The following is a 23,327-nucleotide window of genomic DNA, read 5'->3' on the forward strand; positions in this document are numbered from 1 at the left end:
GCACCAAGTGGACTGACATGAATCATGGCTCCAACACGAGAGATGTCAATTGAAACAAAGGAGAGGATTATCAACCTCTTAAAAGAGGATAAATCATCACGCAATGTTGCAAAAGATGTTGGTTGTTCACAGACAGTTGTGTCTAAACTCTGGACCAAATACAAACAACATGGGAAGGTTGTTAAAGGCAAACATACTGGTAGAACAAGGAAGACATCAAAGCATCAAGACAGAAAACTTAAAGCAATATGTCTCAAAAATCGAAAATGCACAACAAAACAAATGAGGAACGAATGGAAGGAAACTGGAGTCAACGTCTGTGACCGAACTGTAAGAAACCGCGTAAAGGAAATGGGATTTACATACAGAAAAGCTAAACGAAAGCCATCATTAACACCTAAACAGAAAAAACAAGGTTACAATGGGCTAAGGAAAAGCAATCGTGGACTGTGGATGACTGAATCATCATAGTCATCCATAATTGGCAAAGATAATTGGCAAAGCTTCTGGGGAAAACCTGGTCTTGTTAGGAGAGACGGCATCCATCCCACTTTGGATGGAGCAGCTCTCATTTCTAGAAATCTGGCCAATTTTCTTAAATCCTCCAAACCGTGACTATCCAGGGTTGGGACCAGGAAGCAGAGTTGTAGTCTTACACACCTCTCTGCAGCTTCTCTCCCCCTGCCATCCCCTCATTGCCCCATCCCCGTAGAGACGGTGCCTGCTCCCAGACCACCAATAACCAGCAAAAATCTATTTAAGCATAAAAATTCAAAAAGAAAAAATAATATAGCACCTTCAACTGCACCACAGACTAAAACAGTTAATGTGGTCTATTAAACATTAGGTCTCTCTCTTCTAAGTCCCTGTTAGTAAATGATATAATAACTGATCAACATATTGATTTATTCTGCCTTACAGAAACCTGGTTACAGCAGGATGAATATGTTAGTTTAAATGAGTCAACACCCCCGAGTCACACTAACTTCCAGAATGCTCGTAGCACGGGCCGAGGAGGAGGATTAGCAGCAATCTTCCATTCCAGCTTATTAATTAATCAAAAACCCAGACAGAGCTTTAATTCATTTGAAAGCTTGACTCTTAGTCTTGTCCATCCAAATTGGAAGTCCCAAAAACCAGTTTTATTTGTTGTTATCTATCATCCTCCTGGTCATTACTGTGAGTTTCTCTGTGAATTTTCAGAACTTTTGTCTGACTTAGTGCTTAGCTCAGATAAGATAATTATAGTGGGCGATTTTAACATCCACACAGATGCTGAGAATGACAGCCTCAACACTGCATTTAATCTATTATTAGACTCTATTAGCTTTGCTCAAAAAGTAAATGAGTCCACTCACCACTTTAATCATATCTTAGATCTTGTTCTGACTTATGGTATGGAAATTGAAGACTTAACAGTATTCCCTGAAAACTCCCTTCTGTCTGATCATTTCTTAATAACATTTACATTTAGTCTGATGGACTACCCAGCAATGGGGAATAAGTTTCATTACACTAGAAGTCTTTCAGAAAGCGCTGTAACTAGGTTTAAGGATATGATTCCTTCTTTATGTTCTCTAATGCCATATACCAACACAGTGCAGAGTAGCTACCTAAACTCTGTAAGTGAGATAGAGTATCTCGTCAATAGTTTTACATCCTCATTGAAGACAACTTTGGATGCTGTAGCTCCTCTGAAAAAGAGAGCTTTAAATCAGAAGTGCCTGACTCCGTGGTATAACTCACAAACTCGCAGCTTAAAGCAGATAACCCGTAAGTTGGAGAGGAAATGGCGTCTCACTAATTTAGAAGATCTTCACTTAGCCTGGAAAAAGAGTCTGTTGCTCTATAAAAAAGCCCTCCGTAAAGCTAGGACATCTTACTACTCATCACTAATTGAAGAAATAAGAACAACCCCAGGTTTCTTTTCAGCACTGTAGCCAGGCTGACAAAGAGTCAGAGCTCTATTGAGCCTAGTAATGACTTCATGACTTTCTTTGCTAATAAAATTTTAACTATTAGAGAAAAAATTACTCATAACCATCCCAAAGACGTATCGTTATCTTTGGCTGCTTTCAGTGATGCCGGTATTTGGTTAGACTCTTTCTCTCAGATTGTTCTGTCTGAGTTATTTCCATTAGTTACTTCATCCAAACCATCAACATGTCTATTAGACCCCATTCCTACCAGGCTGCTCAAGGAAGCCCTACCATTATTTAATGCTTCGATCTTAAATATGATCAATCTATCTTTATTAGTTGGCTATGTACCACAGGCTTTTAAGGTGGCAGTAATTAAACCATTACTTAAAAGCCATCACTTGACCCAGCTATCTTAGCTAATTATAGGCCAATCTCCACCTTCCTTTTCTCTCAAAAATTCTTGAAAGGGTAGTTGTAAAACAGCTAACTGATCATCTGCAGAGGAATGGTCTATTGAAGAGTTTCAGTCAGGTTTTAGAATTCATCATAGTACAGAAACAGCATTAGTGAAGGTTACAAATGATCTTCTTATGGCCTCAGACAGTGGACTCATCTCTGTGCTTGTTCTGTTAGACCTCAGCGCTGCTTTTGATACTGTTGACCATAAAATTTTATTACAGAGATTAGAGCATGCCATAGGTATTAAAGGCACTGCGCTGCGTGGTTTGAATCATATTTATCTAATAGATTACAATTTGTTCATGTAAATGGGGAATCTTCTTCACAGACTAGGTTAATTATGGAGTTCCACAAGGTTCTGTGCTAGGACCAATTTTATTCACTTTATACATGCTTCCCTTAGGCAGTATTATTAGACGGCATTGCTTAAATTTTCATTGTTACGCAGATGATACCCAGCTTTATCTATCCATGAAGCCAGAGGACACACACCAATTAGCTAAACTGCAGGATTGTCTTACAGACATAAGGACATGGATGACCTCTAATTTCCTGCTTTTTAAACTAGATAAAACTGAAGTTATTGTACTTGGCCCCACAAATCTTAGAAACATGGTGTCTAACCAGATCCTTACTCTGGTGGCATTACCCTGACCTCTAGTAATACTGTGAGAAATCTTGGAGTCATTTTTGATCAGGATATGTCATTCAAAGCGCATATTAAACAAATATGTAGGACTGCTTTTTTGCATTTACGCAATATCTCTAAAATTAGAAAGGTCTTGTCTCAGAGTGATGCTGAAAAACTAATTCATGCATTATTTCCTCTAGGCTGGGACTATTGTAATTCATTATTATCAGGTTGTCCTAAAAGTTCCCTGAAAAGCCTTCAGTTAATTCAACATGCTGCAGCTAGAGTACTGACGGGGACTAGAAGGAGAGAGCATATCTCACCCATATTGGCCTCTCTTCATTGGATTCCTGTTAATTCTAGAATAGAATTTAAAATTCTTCTTCTTACTTATAAGTTTGAATAATCAGGTCCCATCTTATCTTAGGGACCTCATAGTACCATATCACCCCAATAGAGCGCTTCGCTCTCAGACTGCAGGCTTACTTGTAGTTCCTAGGGTTTGTAAGAGTAGAATGGGAGGCAGAGCCTTCAGCTTTCAGGCTCCTCTCCTGTGGAACCAGCTCCCAATTCAGATCAGGGAGACAGACACCCCTCTCTACTTTTAAGATTAGGCTTAAAACTTTCCTTTTTGCTAAAGCTTATAGTTAGGGCTGGATCAGGTGACCCTGAACCATCCCTTAGTTATGCTGCTATAGACTTAGACTGCTGGGGGGTTCCCATGATGCACTGAGTGTTTCTTTCCTTTTTGCTCTGTATGCACCACTCTGCATTTAATCATTAGTGATCGATCTCTTGCTCCCATCCACAGCATGTCTTTTTCCTGGTTCTCTCCCCTCAGCCCCAACCAGTCCCAGCAGAAGACTGCCCCTCCCTGAGCCTGGTTCTGCTGGAGGTTTCTTCCTGTTAAAAGGGAGTTTTTCCTTCCCACTGTCGCCAAGTGCTTGCTCACAGGGGGTCGTTTTGACCATTGGGGTTTTTACGTAATTATTGTATGGCCTTGCCTTACAATGTGAAGCGCCTTGGGGCAACTGTTTGTTGTGATTTGGCGCTATATAAATAAAATTGATTGAAATTGATTGACTGAATGAAAGTCATATTCAGTGATGAATCTCGAATCTGCATTGGGCAAGGTGATGATGCTGGAACTTTTGTTTGGTGCCGTTCCAATGAGATTTATAAAGATGACTGCCTGAAGAGAACATGTAAATTTCCACAGTCATTGATGATATGGGGCTGCATGTCAGGTAAAGGCACTGGGGAGATGGCTGTCATTACATCATCAATAATTGCACAAGTTTACGTTGATATTTTGGACACTTTTCTTATCCCATCAATTGAAAGGATGTTTGGGGATGATGAAATCATTTTTCAAGATGATAATGCATCTTGCCATAAAGCAAAAACTGTGAAAACATTCCTTGCAAAAAGACACATAGGGTCAATGTCATGGCCTGCAAATAGTCGGATCTTAATCCACTTGAAAATCTTTGGGGAAGTTGAAGAAAATGGTCCATGACAAGGCTCCAACCTGCAAAGCTGATCTGGCAACAGCAGGTCAGAGAAAGTTGGAGCCAGATTGATGAAGAGTACTGTTTGTCACTCATTAAGTCCATGCCTCAGAGACTGCAAGCCGTTATAAAAGCCAGAGGTGGTGCAACAAATACTAGTGATGTGTTGGAGCTTTCTTTTGTTTTTCATGATTCCATAATTTTTTCCTCAGATGAGTGATTCCATATTTTATTCCCTCTGCTTGGTCTAAAAAAGTAACCGTTACTGACTGCCACAATTTTTTTTTTCTTGATTTCTTATAGTGTTTCTTAAAGCCAGAAAGTTGCCATTTGAAATGACTTTAGTTTTGTGTCATGTCTGTGATCTGCTTTTTTCTACAAAATTAAACAACTGAATGAACATCCTCCGAGGCCGGTGATTCCATCATTTTTGCCAGGGGTTGTATTCACGAGAGTTTTAGGCACAATATACAAAGAGTTTAATGCTGTTGTCCGTGTGGAGCCTGATCAGAACATCTCACATGCATTTCTCCTGTCGTGACTGTACTGACATTACCCATAATGCACCTGGACACAGCATGTCCACACTAAAACCTTCAAAATTAGCACATTACTTTAAAACTAAAACATATATCTGATATTTTAACTTTAGAAAACTTCAGACGTGACATTAATTTAAATAACTTGTCCGAAATTAGCTTGGTTTAAATTTTAACCATAAGTTAAAACTGTATGCCTCTGGATGACTTGGGTGATACTGCCAGTGTATCAGTATGGGGTAAAAAGAAATTAGCTTTTTGTGTGACCAGTTCTCCTTTGCCTGCAGAGGATAGAGTGGTTTCTTTTAGAACCAGCTCTCCTCTGTTTACGGAGGATAGAACTGTGCATCTACTACAAACATTTAACAGGTAGGTACTCAGCTGATTCTAGGTTTCAGAAATGTTTGTAACTATTAAGCTTTGTTTACCACATCTGCAAAAATACATTAGCGGTCTACAAATGATCTGACCAAAACTTATCGGAAGATAATTAGTCCGAAGATGGTTTTCAAAGTTATCTGAAAAGCTAATCCGATAATGAAAACATTATCTTCGATAAATAGCGGTTAGCGGATCAGCAGAACTGTGCCCACCACTGGTGTGTGTGTGTGTGTGTGTGTGTGTGTGTGTGTGTGTGTGTGTGTGTGTGTGTGTGTGTGTGTGTGTGTGTGTGTGTGTGTGTGTGTGTTTGTCTGTCTGTCTGTCTCTCTGTGTGTGTGTGTCTGTGTCTGCTTGTGTGTGTGTGTGTGTGTGTGTGTGTGTGTGTGTGTGTGTGTGTGTGTGTGTGTGTGTGTGTGTGTGTGTGTGTGTGTGTGTGTGTGTGTGTGTGTGTGTGTGTTTTATCTGTCTGTCTGTATCTGTGTGTGTGTGTGTCTGTCTGTCTGTGTGTGTGTTTGTTCTGTCTGTCTCTGTGTGTGTGTGTGTCTGTATCTGCTTGTCTGTCTGTGTGTTTATCTGTCTGTCTGTCTCTGTGTGTGTGTGTCTGTATCTGCTTGTCTGTGTGTGTGTGTGTATCTGTGTGTGTGTGTTTGTCTCTGTGTGTGTGTCTGTATCTGCTTGTCTGTCTGTCTGTCTGTCTGTCTGTCTGTCTGTGTGTGTCTGTGTGTATCTGTGTGTGTGTGTGTGTGTCTGTATCTGCTTGTCTGTGTGTGTGTGTGTGTGTGTGTGTGTGTGTGTGTGTGTGTGTATCTGTGTGTGTGTGTGTTTGTCTGTCTGTCTCTGTGTGTGTGTGTGTGCGTGTGTGTCTGTATCTGCTTGTCTGTCTGTGTGTGTGTGTCTGTGCGTGTGTGTCTGTCTGTGTGTGTGTGTGTGTGTGTGTGTCTGTATCTGCTGTCTGTGTGTGTGTGTCTGTGCGTGTGTCTGTCTGTGTGTGTGTGTCTGTCTGTCTGTGTGTGTGTGTGTATCTGTGTGTGTGTGTTTGTCTGTCTGTGTGTGTGTGTGTGTGTGTGTGTGTGTCTGTATCTACTGTCTGTGTGAGTGTGTATCTGTGTGTGTGTGTGTGTATCTGTGTGTGTGTGTTTGTCTGTCTGTCTGTCTCTGTGTGTGTGTGTGTGTGTGTGTCTGTATCTGCTTGTCTGTGTGTGTGTGTCTGTCTGTGTGTGTGTGTGTGTGTGTGTGTGCTTGTCTGTGTGTGTGTCTGCTTGTCTGTGTGTGTTTGTGTGTGTGTCCGTGTGTGTGTCTGCTTGTCTGTGTGTGTGTGTCCGTGTGTGTCTGTGTGTGTCTGTGTGTGTGTGTCTGCTTGTCTGTGTCCGTGTGTGTCTGTGTGTGTCTGTGTGTGTGTGTGTGTGTGTGTCCGTGTGTGTCTGTCTGTGTTGATGATGTGTTTGTTTGATTGTTTATTCTTGTGTTTTCATTGTTTATGTTTATCTGTCGGTTGCCGTGGCGTCTCAATGTGCTGATAACTTCCATGGGAGCCTGTGTATGACTGACCTGAACTTTGAACTTTGACCTGATTGAATTATTTCATATTTTCTGTTTTCCATTTGTTGTCGTTTGTTTAAAGTTCTTGAACTCTAATTTGCTCTCTTTTTTTCATGAATCTGAAATTCTCCTCACCTCCCACCGGAACAAACCCCGCCCCCACAGGCGTCCAATCCCTACCTGTCCACCCGCTCCGGCTCCACAGTGACATCTGGTGGTCGTTTCCGCTGCCCGTCTTGTCGCCATGAGGTGGTGCTGGATCGCCACGGCGTCTACGGACTGCAGAGGAACCTGCTGGTGGAGAACATCATCGACATGTTCAAACAGGGAACTGCCAGGTGCAAACATGTATTTTACACACAAAATAGTTGACTTGATTATTTTTCTGTGTCATCCTGAAAAACTCCTGACTCCTGAGTGTCAGAGATGGGATGAAGCAAAGAGGACTCACACAATCCACCACGTCAGAGCAGAGACGCGGTCACACTCTGAACCACCACTAGCAGCTAAGCTAGGCTAACAGTGGCTTGTCAGGAGCTAAGGTAGGCTAACAGTAGTGTGTCACAAGCTAAGCTAGACTAAAAGTGGTGCATCAGGAGCTAAGCTAGGCTAACAATGACATGTCAGGAGCTCAGCTAGGCTAACAGTGGCATGCCAGGAGCTAAGCTAGGCAAACAGTGGTGCATGAGGAGTCAAACTAGACTAACAGTGGTGTGTGAGAGGAGCTAAGCTGGGCTAACAGTGGTGCATCAGGAGCTAAGCTAGGCTAACAATGACATGTCTGGAGCTCAGCTAGGCTAACAGTGACATGTCAGGAGCTAAGCTAAACTAACAGTGATGTGTCAGGAGCCAAACTAGACTAATAGAGGCATGTCAGGAGCCATGCTAGGCTAACAGTGGCATGTCAGGAGCTAAGCTAGACTAACAGTGGCATATCAGGAGCTAAGGTAGGCTAACAGTAGTGTGTCACAAGCTAAGCTAGACTAAAAGTGGTGCATCAGGAGCTAAGCTAGGCTAACAATGACATGTCAGGAGCTCAGCTAGGCTAACAGTGGCATGTCAGGAGCTAAGCTAGACTAACAGTGATGTGTCAGGAGCCAAACTAGACTAATAGAGGCATGTCAGGAGCCACGCTAGACTAACAGTGGCATGTCAGGAGCTAAGCTAGACTAACAGTGGTGTGTCAGGAGCTAAGCTAGGCTAACAGTGGCATGTCAGGAGCTATGCTAGGCTAACAGTGGTGCATCAGGAGCCAAACTAGACTAACAGTGGCATATCAGGAGCTAAGGTAGGCTAACAGTAGTGTGTCACAAGCTAAGCTAGACTAAAAGTGGTACATCAGGAGCTAAGCTAGGCTAACAGTGGCATGTCAGGAGCTAAGCTAGACTAATAGAGGCATGTCAGGAGCCACGCTAGGCTAACAGTGGCATATCAGGAGCCACGCTAGGCTAACAGTGGCATATCAGGAGCCACGCTAGGCTAACAGTGGCATATCAGGAGCCAAACTAGACTAACAGTGGCATATCAGGAGCCAAACTAGACTAACAGTGGTGTGTCAGGAGCCAAACTAGACTAACAGTGGCATATCAGGAGCTAAGGTAGGCTAACAGTGGTGTGTCACAAGCTAAGCTAGACTAACAGTGGTGTTTTTTGTGTTACTGCGGTTGCAACACGTCTCTGTGTGTTGTGAAATGTTGGCCAGTGAGACGGGGAGACTATTTTGGGGTTGGACTCCTTTCCGCAGACAGCACGTGCTCAGTGGACATGTCCTGATAAACGACACCTTCAGGCATGTTACTGTGACCTCAGCTGTCGTGCCTCTGAAACTGGATCCAGACCTCAGATTCCAGTCCCATGGAACGGCCTGTCTCAGGGTGGCAGCTTTCACAATAAAAGCACTTTGCCTGAACAGACCAACAGACCAGGATCCTCAGGTCATGTGGTGAACAGGCACACTGTTAAAAGGACTTTTTCTTTCTTCTCGACCAAAGAATTTATGGAATTCTGTGGACTGTCTTATGATGAGACTTGAACATTATTTTCTTTTCATGATGCATAAATGGCTGCTTTTATAGTTTTCAATTTATTTTCATTTATATAGCACCAAATCACAACAGAGTTGCCTCAAGGTGCTTCACACAAGTAAGATCTAACTTTACCAACCCCCAAAGCAACAGTGGTTAGAAAAACTCCTCTGAGGAAGAAACCTCAAGCAGACCAGACTCAAAGGGGTGACCCTCTGCTTGGGCCATGATACAGACATAAATTACAGAACAATTCACAGAATGAATATACAGGAAATGCTGTTGGTGCACAGGACAGGAGGGTCTCCAGCACAAATACCACACCCATCTCTGGATGGAGCTGCACCTTAAACAGAGAGAAAAAACAGAATCAGGCATCAGAAAGACAACAAATACAGTATAATTTGTCAGAAATTAAACAACAAGAAAAACAGAGAAATACTAAGGTGATCGCCGGCCACTAGCCCTAAACTTCACTAAAAGACACAGAATTTAGATAAAGTTGAGGCTGCGGCACGCTCCAATTACTAATAAATGAATTAAAAGAGTAAAAAGCGTAAAACTATGCTATGCCAGTATGCTAGCCATATGAAAGGGAAAATAAATGCATCTTAAGTCTGGACTTGAAAGTCTCCACAGAATCTGACTGTTTTATTGATGCAGGGAGATCATTCCACAGAACAGGGGCACGATAAGAGAAAACTCTGTGACCCACAGACTTCTTATTCACTCTAGGGACACAAAGTAGTCCTGCAGCCAGAGAACACAGAGCCCAGGCCGGTACATAAGGTTTAATTAGGTCAGCTAAGTAGGGAGGTGCCAGTCTGTGAACAATTTTATAGACTAGTAGCAGAACCTTAAAATCTGATCTCACTGGGACAGGAAAACAGTGAAGAGACGCCAAAGTGGGTGTAATGTGGTCGACCTTTCGGCTTCGTGTCAAAAGTAGGGGAGGTGATGGTCTGGTGGTTAAGGTGTTTGGGCTTGAATCCAGTAGATCATGGGTTCAAATCCCCGCTTGACTGGAAAATCACTAAGGGCCCTTGGGCAAGGCCTTTAATCCCCTATTGCTCCCAGTGTGTAGTGAGCTCCTTGTATGGTAGCACCCTGACATCGGGGTGAATGTGAGGCATAATTGTAAAGCGCTTTGAGCGTCTGATGCAGATGGAAAAGCGCTATATAAATGCAGTCCATTTAAAGGTCTGGCAGCAGCATTTTGAACCAATTGGAGACCCCTAATGCTGGACTGCAGTAAACCAGGAAATAGAACATTGCAGTAGTCCAATCTAGAAGAGACAAACGCATGGATCAGGGTCTCAGCATCAGCAATAGACAGGATGGGACGAATCTTCACTATACTTTGCAAGTGGAAGAAAGCAGTCCTAGTAATATCTGTAATGTGGAGGTCAAAAGGACAACATAGGATCAATAATTACCCCATGGTTCCTCACTTTGTCAGTGTGATGTATGACACACGAGCCTAGGCGAAGCATTAACTGTTCAAATTGATGCCGATGTCTCACTGGACCAAGAACCATCATTTCAGTCTTATCAGAGTTTAAAAGTAGGAAATTGCTAGACATCCAGCTTCTCACTGATGCAAGGCAATCTTCTAAGGATTTTATGTGGATGAGATGACCAGCAGTTATCGGCATGTATAACTGAGTATCATCAGCATAGCAGTGAAAGGTAACCCCAAAACGCCGCAATATGTGACCAAGCAGTGCTATATAAAGGGAGAAAAGCAGGGGGCCTAAGACGGATTCCTGTGGAACACCAAATTTCATGTCACAAAGTTTGGAGGTAGTGTTACTGTACAAAACACAGTGAGAACGACTGGTCAAGTATGATGTCAGCCATGCAAGGGCACTCCCAGTAATCCCAAAATGATTTTCCAGCCTATCAAGTAGAATATGATGATCCACGGTATCAAATGCAGCACTGAGATCTAACAGCAACAGAACCATTGTGGTGTCTGAATCCATTGTAAGCAGAAGATCATTCACCACTTTACTGAGAGCCGTCTCTGTGGAATGATATTTTCTAAAAGCAGACTGCAATGGCACAAAGAGATTATTCTCAGTAAGACAGTCCACGAGCTGCCGTGACACCACTTTTTCCAGAATTTTAGAGCAAAATGATAGATTTGATATCGGCCGATAGTTTTTCAATACACCAGGGTCAAGATTAGATTTCTTAAGTAATGGTTTAATCACTGCAGATTTGAAACATTTAGGAACAGATCCAGAAGTTAAAGAAAGATTAATAATTTCCAGCACAGTCGCCCCTTAACAGTTTTGTTGGTATCGGATCAAATAAACAGGTTGTGCTTTTTGTTGACGTTACGAGTTTCATCAGCACGCCTTGAGAGATACTCGCAAATTCTGTAAATCTAGGTAATACCTCAGTAGTCGCGCCCACCTCAATAGCAGGGTGTAGTGGCTGGATTAAGGCATGCTGGGATATGTTTAACCTGATGTCTTCTATTTTCTTCTCAAAGTAATCCAGGAAATCTTGTGCTGTAAAAGGAGAGCGAACTACAGGTGGTTGTCCATGAATAAGTGTTGCTACTGTGTCGAACAAGAACTTTGAGTTATGCTTGTTTTTGTTGATCAAATCAGAGTAATAGGTCCACTTTGTAGCCAGTAATGCATGATTATAGTCTAAGATAGCATCACGCAAGGTGAAATACTTCTAATTTTGAATGACGCCATTTCCGTTCTAGACCTCTTGCTTTATGCTTGAGGTCATGCCAGGAGGGCCGGGTCCAGGATGAAGCCCTTCTTCACCCAGGAGCGTTCTTCGGGGCCGTACCCCTCCCAGTCCACCAGGTACTGAAAACCCCGGCCCATTCGACGGGCGTCGAGGAGCCGGCGCACGGTCCAAGCCGGTTCCCCGTCGATGATCCGGGCAGGAGGTGGTGCCGGACCCGGGGTGCAGAGGGGTGAGGTGTGATGGGGTTTTATCCGGGAGACATGAAACACTGGATGAATCCGCAGCGAGGCCGGAAGCCGGAGCCTCACTGCGGCGGGATTGATGACTTTGAGAATTTTGAAGGGACCGATGTATCGTTCTTGGAGTTTCGGGGAGTCCACTTGAAGGGGAATGTCCTTGGTGGACAACCACACTTCCTGCCCAGGACGATACTTGGGGGCCGGGGCCCGCCGCCGGTCTGCATGTTTCTTCACCCTCGTCCGGGCCTTCAATAAAGCAGAGCGGGCGGCACGCCACACCCGACGGCACTTCCGTAGGTGGGCCTGGACCGAGGGCACACCGACCTCTCCCTCAACCACCGGAAACAAGGGGGGCTGATACCCCAAGCACACCTCAAACGGGGAGAGGCCGGTGGCTGATGACACTTGACTGTTGTGGGCGTACTCGATCCAGGCCAGGTGGGTACTCCAGGCCGTCGGGTGCGCGGCTGTCACACAGCGTAGTGTCTGCTCCAGTTCCTGGTTGGCCCGCTCTGCTTGCCCGTTGGTCTGGGGGTGATACCCGGACGAGAGGCTGACCGTGGCCCCCAGTTCCCGGCAGAAGCTCCTCCAAACGTGTGAGGTAAACTGGGGACCGCGATCGGAGACGATGTCTGATGGTATCCCATGCAGACGGACGACGTGGTGGACCAGGAGGTCCGCTGTCTCCTGGGCCGTTGGTAGCTTCGGGAGGGCCACGAAGTGGGCCGCCTTGGAGAAACGGTCCACTATCGTGAAGACGACGGTGTTTCCCTGGGACGGCGGGAGACCCGTGACAAAGTCCAGGCCGATGTGGGACCAGGGGTGATGAGGCACGGGCAGCGGCTGTAGCAGCCCTGAGGTCTTTCGGTGGTCGGCCTTGCCCCTGGCGCAGGTGGTACAGGCCTGGACGTAGTCCCGGACGTCGGCCTCCAGGGACGCCCACCAGAAGCGCTGCCGGACGACTGCCACGGTCCTCTGCACCCCAGGGTGACAGGAGAGCCTAGAACCGTGACAGAAGTCCAGCACCGCCGCTCTGGCCTCCGGTGGGACGTAGAGTCTGTTCTTTGGTCCGGTGCCGGGGTCCGGGTCACGGGTCAGGGCCTCCCGGACGGTCTTCTCCACGTCCCAGGTGAGGGCGGCCACGATAGCGGACTCCGGGATGATGGGATCCGGGGGATCCGACGGTTCCGTTTTGACTTCGTCTTCATGTACCCGGGACAATGCATCCGATCTTTGATTCTTGGTCCCGGGACGGTAGGTAATCCGGAAGTCAAAACGGCCAAAGAACAGTGACCAGCGGGCTTGCCTGGGGTTCAGCCGCTTGGCGGTCCTGATGTACTCCAGGTTCCGATGGTCAGTGAAAACCGTGAATGGCACGGCTGTTCCCTCCAACAGATGTCTCCACTCTTCGAGGGCCTCTTTCACCGCAAGGAGTTCTCGATTGCCGACGTCATAGTTCCGTTCGGCCGGGGTCAACCTGCGGGAAAAATAGGCACACGGGTGAAGGACCTTATCGGTCTTCCCGCTCTGGGAGAGCACCGCTCCTATCCCTGAGTCCGAGCCGTCCACTTCAACCACTAACTGGCGGCTAGGGTCGGGCTGCACCAGAACTGGTGCAGACGAGAAGCACCGTTTCAACTCCTTGAACGCGGCTTTGCACCGATCCGACCAGGTGAAGGGGACTTTTGGTGAGGTCAGGGCTGTCAGGGGGCTAACAACCTGACTGTAGCCCTTAATAAACCTCCTGTAGAAATTAGCAAAGCCGAGGAACTGTTGCAGCTTCCTACGGCTTGTGGGTTGGGGCCAATCTCTCACCGCCGCAACCTTGGTCGGATCAGGGGCGACGGAGTTAGAGGAGATGATGAACCCCAAGAAGGACAAAGAAGTGCGGTGGAACTCACACTTCTCGCCCTTCACAAACAGGCGGTTCTCCAACAACCGCTGTAGGACCTGACGGACATGCCGGACATGAGACTCAGGATCCGGGGAAAAGATGAGTATATCGTCTAGGTACACGAAGACGAACCGGTGCAGGAAGTCCCGCAAGACATCGTTTACCAACGCTTGGAAAGTCGCGGGAGCATTAGTGAGACCGAACGGCATGACCAGGTACTCAAAATGACCTAACGGGGTGTTAAATGCCGTCTTCCATTCGTCTCCCTTCCGGATCCGAACCAAATGATACGCATTCCTAAGATCAAGCTTGGTGAAGATTCTGGCTCCATGCAAGGGGGTGAACACTGAATCCAACAAGGGCAACGGGTATCGGTTGCAAACCGTGATTTCGTTCAACCCCCTGTAATCAATGCATGGACGAAGCCCGCCATCTTTTTTACCCACAAAAAAGAAACCAGCACCCATCGGGGAGGTGGAATTCCGGATCAACCCGGCAGCTAATGAGTCCCGGATGTAGGTCTCCATTGATTCGCGTTCCGGCCGTGAGAGGTTGTACAGTCTACTGGACGGGAACTCACTGCCTGGAACCAAATCAATGGCACAATCATACGGGCGGTGGGGAGGAAGCGTGAGAGCCAGATCCTTGCTGAACACGTCTGCAAGGTCATGGTACTCCGCCGGCACCGCCTTCAGATTGGGCGGGACTCGGACCTCCTCCTTAGCGTGGGAGCCGGGAGGAACCGAGGAACCTAGACACTCCCGATGGCAGGTCTCGCTCCACTGTACGACTACCCCGGACGGCCAATCGATCCGGGGATTGTGCTTTAGCATCCAGGGAAAACCCAGAACCACACGGGAGGTGGCATGAGTCACAAAGAACTCGATCACCTCCTGGTGGTTACCTGACACCACCAGAGATACTGGTGGTGTCTTATGCGTGATCGGTGGGAGTAGGGAGCCATCTAGTGCCCGAACCTGTACAGGCGAGGTAAGAGCCACCAGAGGGAGCCCTATCTCCCTGGCCCATTTACTGTCTAGCAGATTCCCCTCAGAGCCCGTGTCCACCAGTGCTGGGGCCTTCAGGGTTGAATCCTCATACAGGATCATGACTGGGAGTCGTGTGGCAATGTGGGTGTGTCCCACGTGAATGTTTCGGCCCACCCCTGGCCCAGTCTCTAGGGGCGGGCGTTGGAGTTTAACCGCTCGGGGCAGTCGCTTGCAAGATGCTCACTCGAGCCACAAACAAAACAAGCTCCGTAGGCCCGCCTCCTTTGTGCTCCAGGTGCCCTAAATGTTGCCCTGCTCGTGTCCATAGCTTCGTCAGCAGGGGGAGCCGTAGGCGCACGGAGCGCAGGAACAGAGGAGCGTGGGGAGGGCGGAGCTTGGTCGGAACCGGAAGGGAGAGGGACGACGCGTGCCTGACCACGCCCTTCGCCTCGTTCCCGACGGCGTTCTTCTAGCCGGTTGTCGAGTCGTATGACTAGATCGATGAGCCCATCTAAGTCCCGCGGTTCGTCCTTCGCCACCAGGTGCTCTTTTAGGACCAGTGACAGTCCGTTTACAAAGGCGGCGCGGAGGGCAGTGCTATTCCAGCCGGATCTCGCCGCCGCGATGCGGAAGGCGACTGCATAGGCAGCTGCGCTCCGACGCCCCTGTCTCATTGACAGTAGCACGGTTGAAGCGGTCTCTCCTCTATTGGGGTGATCGAACACCGTTCTGAGCTCCCGCACAAACCCATCGTATGTATGAAGGAGCCGTGAGTTCTGCTCCCAGAGCGCTGTAGCCCAAGTGCGTGCCTCCCCACGAAGCAGGTTTATTACATAAGCTACTTTGCTAGCGTCAGTCGCGTACATCACGGGACGCTGTGCGAAGACGAGCGAACACTGCATCAAAAAATCCGCGCACGTCTCCACACAGCCTCCGTACGGTTCTGGAGGGCTTATGTATGCTTCTGGGGACGGAGGGAGGGGCCGTTGAACGACCAGTGGAACGTCACTATCACGCGCAGGATCTACGGGAGGGAGAGCCACAGCGGCGCCCGGAGGGCGCGCTTCCACTTGTGCGGCGAGAGCCTCCACCCTGCGGTTTAGGAGAACATTCTGCTCGGTCATTAAATCCATCCGAGTGGTGAAAGCGGTGAGGATCCGCTGCAACTCACCGATTACCCCTCCCGAAGACGCCGACGCGCCCTGTTCTTCCATTGGCCGTTCAACAGCCGGTTGACGCCCCTCGGGATCCATGACGCTGGCCGAGATATCCTGTTGTGAAAGTGTAGGAACACGGACCCACAACAGGGGGCGCAAATGAACGGACAATGGAGAAGGTAAATAACAAGGTTTTACTGTTGTGAAACGTGCACAACCAATACAACAATTGACAATTTGGGGTTAAGCCGAATTCCACTGGTGTCGTGTGGGCAGGCTCGAAGGTAGGAGACGTCCGTCCAAGTCGAACCGGAACCACCCAGATTTCCTCTGCCACCGAACCCTGGAAGTACTGGAACCGCCAAGTCCCGAATTCCCAGGTGGCCACTGCCTCCGCTCGTCGGATCCGGTACTGCTGGCAAGAGAACAAACACACAGGTGTGGATGCGGCTGCACCCAGTAACACAGAGAGGGGAGAAGCCGTCTCCACCTCACGTCACAATACTGCAGGAAGGTGAGTACTTATCTGAAGCAACGGCTTTTAGTAGACAGCTGTCCTGCAATGCTCAACAAGAAAGGCAATATAATACAGCAGAGAATCGTTACCTCTATCTTAAGGCGATATCTCGGCACTGAGGTGGAGACGCCGTCCTGGTGATATACCTCCGTGCTGAGTGGAGTCAGCTGTGTCCAGTGATGGGTGACAGCTGTCACCCTGGCTGCTCTCGTAAGGCGGCAGCGCCCTCTGGTGCCTGGAGCCCGCACTCCAGGCAGGGCGCCCTCTGGTGGTGGTGGGCCAGCAGTACCTCCTCTTCAGCGGCCCACACAACATTCTCAATGCATTGCTGAAATCCTAATGCATCCACAATTTCCATAAATGATTTGCAGAAGGGATCAGAAGGCTTATTTATATGAATGTTGAAGTCACCAATGATCAGAATGTCCTTGGTGCACTCATTGACAAGTTAGAGATGAACGCACCAAATTCATCTAAGAATTCAGAATATGGACCAGGAGGCTTATATTGATTCAATAATCAAACCAGTTTGCCTCTACTGATGGTTGGCTCTTACTGCGGTATTGTATCACTTCCTGTTCCGGAGCACAGCGGTGTTTTTCTGTATCTGTTAGCTGTTTAATCTGCACAGTTAGATTGATCTAGTTAACTAGATAACGATTTGTTTCACAGTGTAATCTTCACGTGCCTTAACTAAAGCACTCCCTCTGCTGAATCACCTCTAAATTATTTACACATTATTCACTTTGTGTGTTTTTAGGAATCCGCTAGCTTAGCGCAGCTACTAGCTCTTAGCCGATTTAGCATGGCGGCTTCTCCTGTCTCTCCTGCACTTTTCTGCTCTGGGTGTGAAATGTTTAGTTATTCCTCGGCCTCCTTTAGCAGTAATGGTACTTGTAATAAGTGTAGCTTATTCGTAGCTTTGGAGGCCAGGCTGGGTGAATTGGAGACTCGGCTCCGCACCGTGGAAAATTCTACAGATAGCCAGGCCCCTGTAGTCGGTGCGGACCAAGGTAGCTTAGCCGCCGTTAGTTTCCCTCTGGCAGATCCCGAGCAGCCGGGAAAGCAGGCTGACTGGGTGACTGTGAGGAGGAAGCGTAGCCCTAAACAGAAGCCCCGTGTACACCTCCAACCCGTCCACATTTCTAACCGTTTTTCCCCACTCGACGACACACCCGCCGAGAAACAAACTCTGGTTATTGGCGACTCTGTTTTGAGAAATGTGAAGTTAGCGACACCAGCAACCATAGTCAATTGTCTTCCAGGAGGCCAGAGCAGGCGACATTGAAGGAAATTTGAAACTGCTGGCTAAGGCTAAGCGTAAATTTGGTAAGATTGTAATTCACGTCGGCAGTAATGACACCCGGTTACGCCAATCGGAGGTCAATAAAATTAACATTGAATCGGTGTGTAACTTTGCAAAAACAATGTCGGACTCTGTAGTTTTCTCTGGGCCCCTCCCCAATCAGACCGGGAGTGACATGTTTAGCCGCATGTTCTCCTTGAATTGCTGGCTGTCTGAGTGGTGTCCAAAAAATGAGGTGGGCTTCATAGATAATTGGCAAAGCTTCTGGGGAAAACCTGGTCTTGTTAGGAGAGATGGCATCCATCCCACTTTGGATGGAGCAGCTCTCATTTCTAGAAATCTGGCCAATTTTATTAAACCCTCCAAACCGTGACTATCCAGGGTTGGGACCAGGAAGCAGAGTTGTTGTCTTACACACCTCTCTGCAGCTTCTCTCCCCCTGCCATCCCCTCATTACCCCATCCCTGTAGAGACGGTGCCTGCTCCCAGACCACCAATAACCAGCAAAAATCTATTTAAGCATAAAAATTCAAAAAGAAAAAATAATATAGCACCTTCAACTGCACCACAGACTAAAACAGTTAAATGTGGTCTATTAAACATTAGGTCTCTCTCTTCTAAGTCCCTGTTAGTAAATGATATAATAATTGATCAACATATTGATTTATTCTGCCTTACAGAAACCTGGTTACAGCAGGATGAATATGTTAGTTTAAATGAGTCAACACCCCCGAGTCACACTAACTGCCAGAATGCTCGTAGCAGGGGCCGAGGGGGAGCAATCTTCCATTCCAGCTTATTAATTAATCAAAAACCCAGACAGAGCTTTAATTCATTTGAAAGCTTGACTCTTAGTCTTGTCCATCCAAATTGGAAGTCCCAAAAACCAGTTTTATTTGTTGTTATCTATCGTCCACCTGGTCATTACTGTGAGTTTCTCTGTGAATTTTCAGACCTTTTGTCTGACTTAGTGCTTAGCTCAGATAAGATAATTATAGTGGGCGATTTTAACATCCACACAGATGCTGAGAATGACAGCCTCAACACTGCATTTAATCTATTATTAGACTCAATTGGCTTTGCTCAAAATGTAAATGAGTCCACCCACCACTTTAATCATACTTTAGATCTTGTTCTGACATTTGGTATGGAAATTGAAGACTTAACAGTATTCCCTGAAAACTCCCTTCTGTCTGATCATTTCTTAATAACATTTACATTTACTCTGATGGACTACCCAGCAGTGGGGAATAAGTTTCATTACACTAGAAGTCTTTCAGAAAGCGCTGTAACTAGGTTTAAGGATATGATTCCTTCTTTATGTTCTCTAATGCCATATACCAACACAGTGCAGAGTAGCTACCTAAACTCTGTAAGTGAGATAGAGTATCTCGTCAATAGTTTTACATCCTCATTGAAGACAACTTTGGATGCTGTAGCTCCTCTGAAAAAGAGAGCTTTAAATCAGAAGTGCCTGACTCCGTGGTATAACTCACAAACTCGCAGCTTAAAGCAGATAACCCGTAAGTTGGAGAGGAAATGGCGTCTCACTAATTTAGAAGATCTTCACTTGGCCTGGAAAAAGAGTCTGTTGCTCTATAAAAAGCCCTCCGTAAAGCTAGGACATCTTTCAGATCAGATTGTTCTGTCTGAGTTATTTTCATTAGTTACTTCATCCAAACCATCAACATGTTTATTAGACCCCATTCCTACCAGGCTGCTCAAGGAAGCCCTACCATTAATTAATGCTTCGATCTTAAATATGATCAATCTGTCTTTATTAGTTGGCTATGTACCACAGGCTTTTAAGGTGGCAGTAATTAAACCATTACTTAAAAAGCCATCACTTGACCCAGCTATCTTAGCTAATTATAGGCCAATCTCCAACCTTCCTTTTCTCTCAAAAATTCTTGAAAGGGTAATTGTAAAACAGCTAACTGATCATCTGCAGAGGAATGGTCTATTTGAAGAGTTTCAGTCAGGTTTTAGAATTCATCATAGTACAGAAACAGCATTAGTGAAGGTTACAAATGATCTTCTTATGGCCTCGGACAGTGGACTCATCTCTGTGCTTGTTCTGTTAGACCTCAGTGCTGCTTTTGATACTGTTGACCATAAAATTTTATTACAGAGATTAGAGCATGCCATAGGTATTAAAGGCACTGCGCTGCGTGGTTTGAATCATATTTATCTAATAGATTACAATTTGTTCATGTAAATGGGGAATCTTCTTCACAGACTAAGGTTAATTATGGAGTTCCACAAGGTTCTGTGCTAGGACCAATTTTATTCACTTTATACATGCTTCCCTTAGGCAGTATTATTAGACGGCATTGCTTAAATTTTCATTGTTACGCAGATGATACCCAGCTTTATCTATCCATGAAGCCAGAGGACACACACCAATTAGCTAAACTGCAGGATTGTCTTACAGACATAAGGACATGGATGACCTCTAATTTCCTGCTTTTAAACTCAGATAAAACTGAATTTATTGTACTTGGCCCCACAAATCTTAGAAACATGGTGTCTAACCAGATCCTTACTCTGGATGGCATTACCCTGACCTCTAGTAATATTATGAGAAATCTTGGAGTCATTTTTGATCAGGATATGTCATTCAAAGCGCATATTAAACAAATATGTAGGACTGCTTTTTTGCATTTACGCAATATCTCTAAAATTAGAAAGGTCTTGACTCAGAGTGATGCTGAAAAACTAATTCATGCATTTATTTCCTCTAGGCTGGACTATTGTAATTCATTATTATCAGGTTGTCCTAAAAGTTCCCTGAAAAGCCTTCAGTTAATTCAAAATGCTGCAGCTAGAGTACTAACGGGGACTAGAAGGAGAGAGCATATCTCACCCATATTGGCCTCTCTTCATTGGCTTCCTGTTAATTCTAGAATAGAATTTAAAATTCTTCTTCTTACTTATAAGGTTTTGAATAATCAGGTCCCATCTTATCTTAGGGACCTCATAGTACCATATCACCCCAATAGAGCGCTTCGCTCTCAGACTGCAGGCTTACTTGTAGTTCCTAGGGTTTGTAAGAGTAGAATGGGAGGCAGAGCCTTCAGCTTTCAGGCTCCTCTCCTGTGGAACCAGCTCCCAATTCAGATCAGGGAGACAGACACCCTCTCTGCTTTTAAGATTAGGCTTAAAACTTTCCTTTTTGCTAAAGCTTATAGTTAGGGCTGGATCAGGTGACCCTGAACCATCCCTTAGTTATGCTGCTATAGACTTAGACTGCTGGGGGGTTCCCATGATGCACTGAGTGTTTCTTTCTCCTTTTGCTCTGTATGCACCCCTCTGCATTTAATCATTAGTGATTGATCTCTGCTCCCCTCCACAGCATGTCTTTTTCCTGGTTCTCTCCTTCAGCCCCAGCCAGTCCCAACAGAAGACTGCCCCTCCCTGAGCCTGGTTCTGCTGGAGGTTTCTTCCTGTTAAAAGGGAGTTTTTCCTTCCCACTGTCGCCAAGTGCTTGCTCACAGGGGGTCGTTTTGACCATTGGGGTTTTGCCTTACAATATAAAGCGCCTTGGGGCAACTGTTTGATTATATACAGTGACAAAGTAATACGGCTGATTTTTATTCTTCTGACTTTGGCAATGCGTAATGCCCTGAGCAAAGTAGAGAATCAGGCCTCATTTAAGGGGAGGACAGTTGTAGGTTTAAGCCAGCTTTACATAACCAGTGGTGGGCACACTTCCGATAATCCGATAACAGATAATTATCGAAGATAATGTTTTCATTATCAGATTATCTTTTTAGGTAACTTTAAAAACCATTATCGGACCAATTATCTTCTGATTAATTTCTGTCCGATAACTTTTAGACCGATAAACAAAGTAAACAAAGCTGAACAGCGGTAAACATTTTTAAAATTTAAAAAAAGTTCAGCACCTCCCTGTTAAAAGTTTTATAACAGATGGACAATTATACCCTCTGCTAACAGAAGAGAGCTGCTTCTATGAAAAGCATCTCTATTCTCTGTAGACAAGAAATGGCCAAAAAAAATTAAATAAATAAATTTTCCTTTAACACCATACCGATTTGCTGGCAATATCACCCAAGTCATCCAGAGGCATACATTTTTAACTTATGGTTCAAATTTTAACCAAACTAATTTTGGACAAGTTATTTAAAATTACTGTCATGTCTGAAGTTTTATAAAGTGAAAATATCAGATATATGTTTTAGTTTTAAAGTAATGTGCTAATTTTTAAGGTTTTGTGAGCACATGCTGTGCCCAGCAGTGCATTATGGATAGGATAGGGTAATCTCAGTACGTTCATGACAGGACAAATGCATTTCAGACACTCTGTTCAGGCTCCACGGACAACAGCATTAAACTCTAGTGCCTAAAACTCTCGTGAATATATTCTCTGGGTTTATAGATGTTGTTATTGTATTTGCGTTTGTTAAATTCCACGCATTTTAAATGTAGCAGACACGGATTATCTGGAATTTTGTTTTCAAGGCCTCTACTGCCATCTACTGGCCAGTAGTGTTCATGGCAGTATTCGCCCTAAGTACTAAGCGTCCGGTTATATCAGATGATTGTCAAATCAACTTTTTGGCTTTGCAAATGGCTTTTTTTTTTTTCTTTTTTTTTTTTTTACAAATGAAACAAAAACAAAACAAAACAACAGCAAAGAAAATAAATAAAATAACATTACAAGACAGCTCTGCAGTGTTTGCACATGCACAGTGCGAGTGGTTTGATGCTTGTAGCTTTTCAGCAGCAGGATACCCTTACGACGGCCGACCACAATAATATCAAACAGGTTTGATTTCCATTGGACCATATGATCGGCGATCAGGAGGTGGTCCTGAGATGTTAAACGCAGCTTGTTAGTCCATGTACACTACACGATGCAGGATGCGCGATTAACCTGAAACTTGGTCCAAAAAATTCCTGCATGAAAAATCATCTCGCACAGTGTAAAGCATGTTTTACAACATCATAAAACGTGTGCACATTCTCTCCACATGCAAAACATTTTGCGATGACACTTCCAGGGCTCCGTAAAAATGCCTGTTTTTACAAATAAAAAAATGGAATATTTTACAAAAGGACATTTATCTGTAAACACCAACACACGACAAAAGAAAAAAGTGTGGTCTCATTGTTTGGGTCTGTTGTGTTACTTTTAATATTAGTAGAAGCTATTGTGGCATTAAAACTTAAATTGGTTTTATTAGTAGTTGTAAATGTACCAGAGACAATATTGGAAATTATCTGTTATCTGTAACTGCACTATCACAATAGTGGATTTTCTGCACTAATTTCCCCGCTAAGATAATGGATTCCGCACCCACATTTGTCATAAGCCTTGCAGGGTCTCTAATCATCTGCTCCGTGGCCTGCTGTAAATTCCTAATGTTACCCTTCCTGTAGAGCTCTATCTATGTTTGCAGACAAGATGGCGGCACCTTCCTCAGTAGGATGGAGGCCATCCAGCATCAGCAAGTCATGGCGGCCCCAGAATGAAGACC

General features: G+C 45.4%; 1 protein-coding gene across 1 annotated transcript in view; it reads left to right on the forward strand.

The window, feature by feature from the left end:
• LOC117521935 (E3 ubiquitin-protein ligase TRIM63-like) overlaps positions 1–23,327 on the forward strand; it is an 82,464-nt gene that overhangs the window by 12,564 nt on the left and 46,573 nt on the right. The window contains exon 2 of the mRNA XM_034183299.1: positions 7,148–7,320. Within this exon, the coding sequence (XP_034039190.1) occupies positions 7,148–7,320 (173 nt within the window). The remainder of the gene's footprint in view (positions 1–7,147; positions 7,321–23,327) is intronic.

Source organism: Thalassophryne amazonica, chromosome 12 (genome assembly GCF_902500255.1).
Source record: "Thalassophryne amazonica chromosome 12, fThaAma1.1, whole genome shotgun sequence".
Lineage (NCBI taxonomy): Eukaryota > Metazoa > Chordata > Actinopteri > Batrachoidiformes > Batrachoididae > Thalassophryne > Thalassophryne amazonica.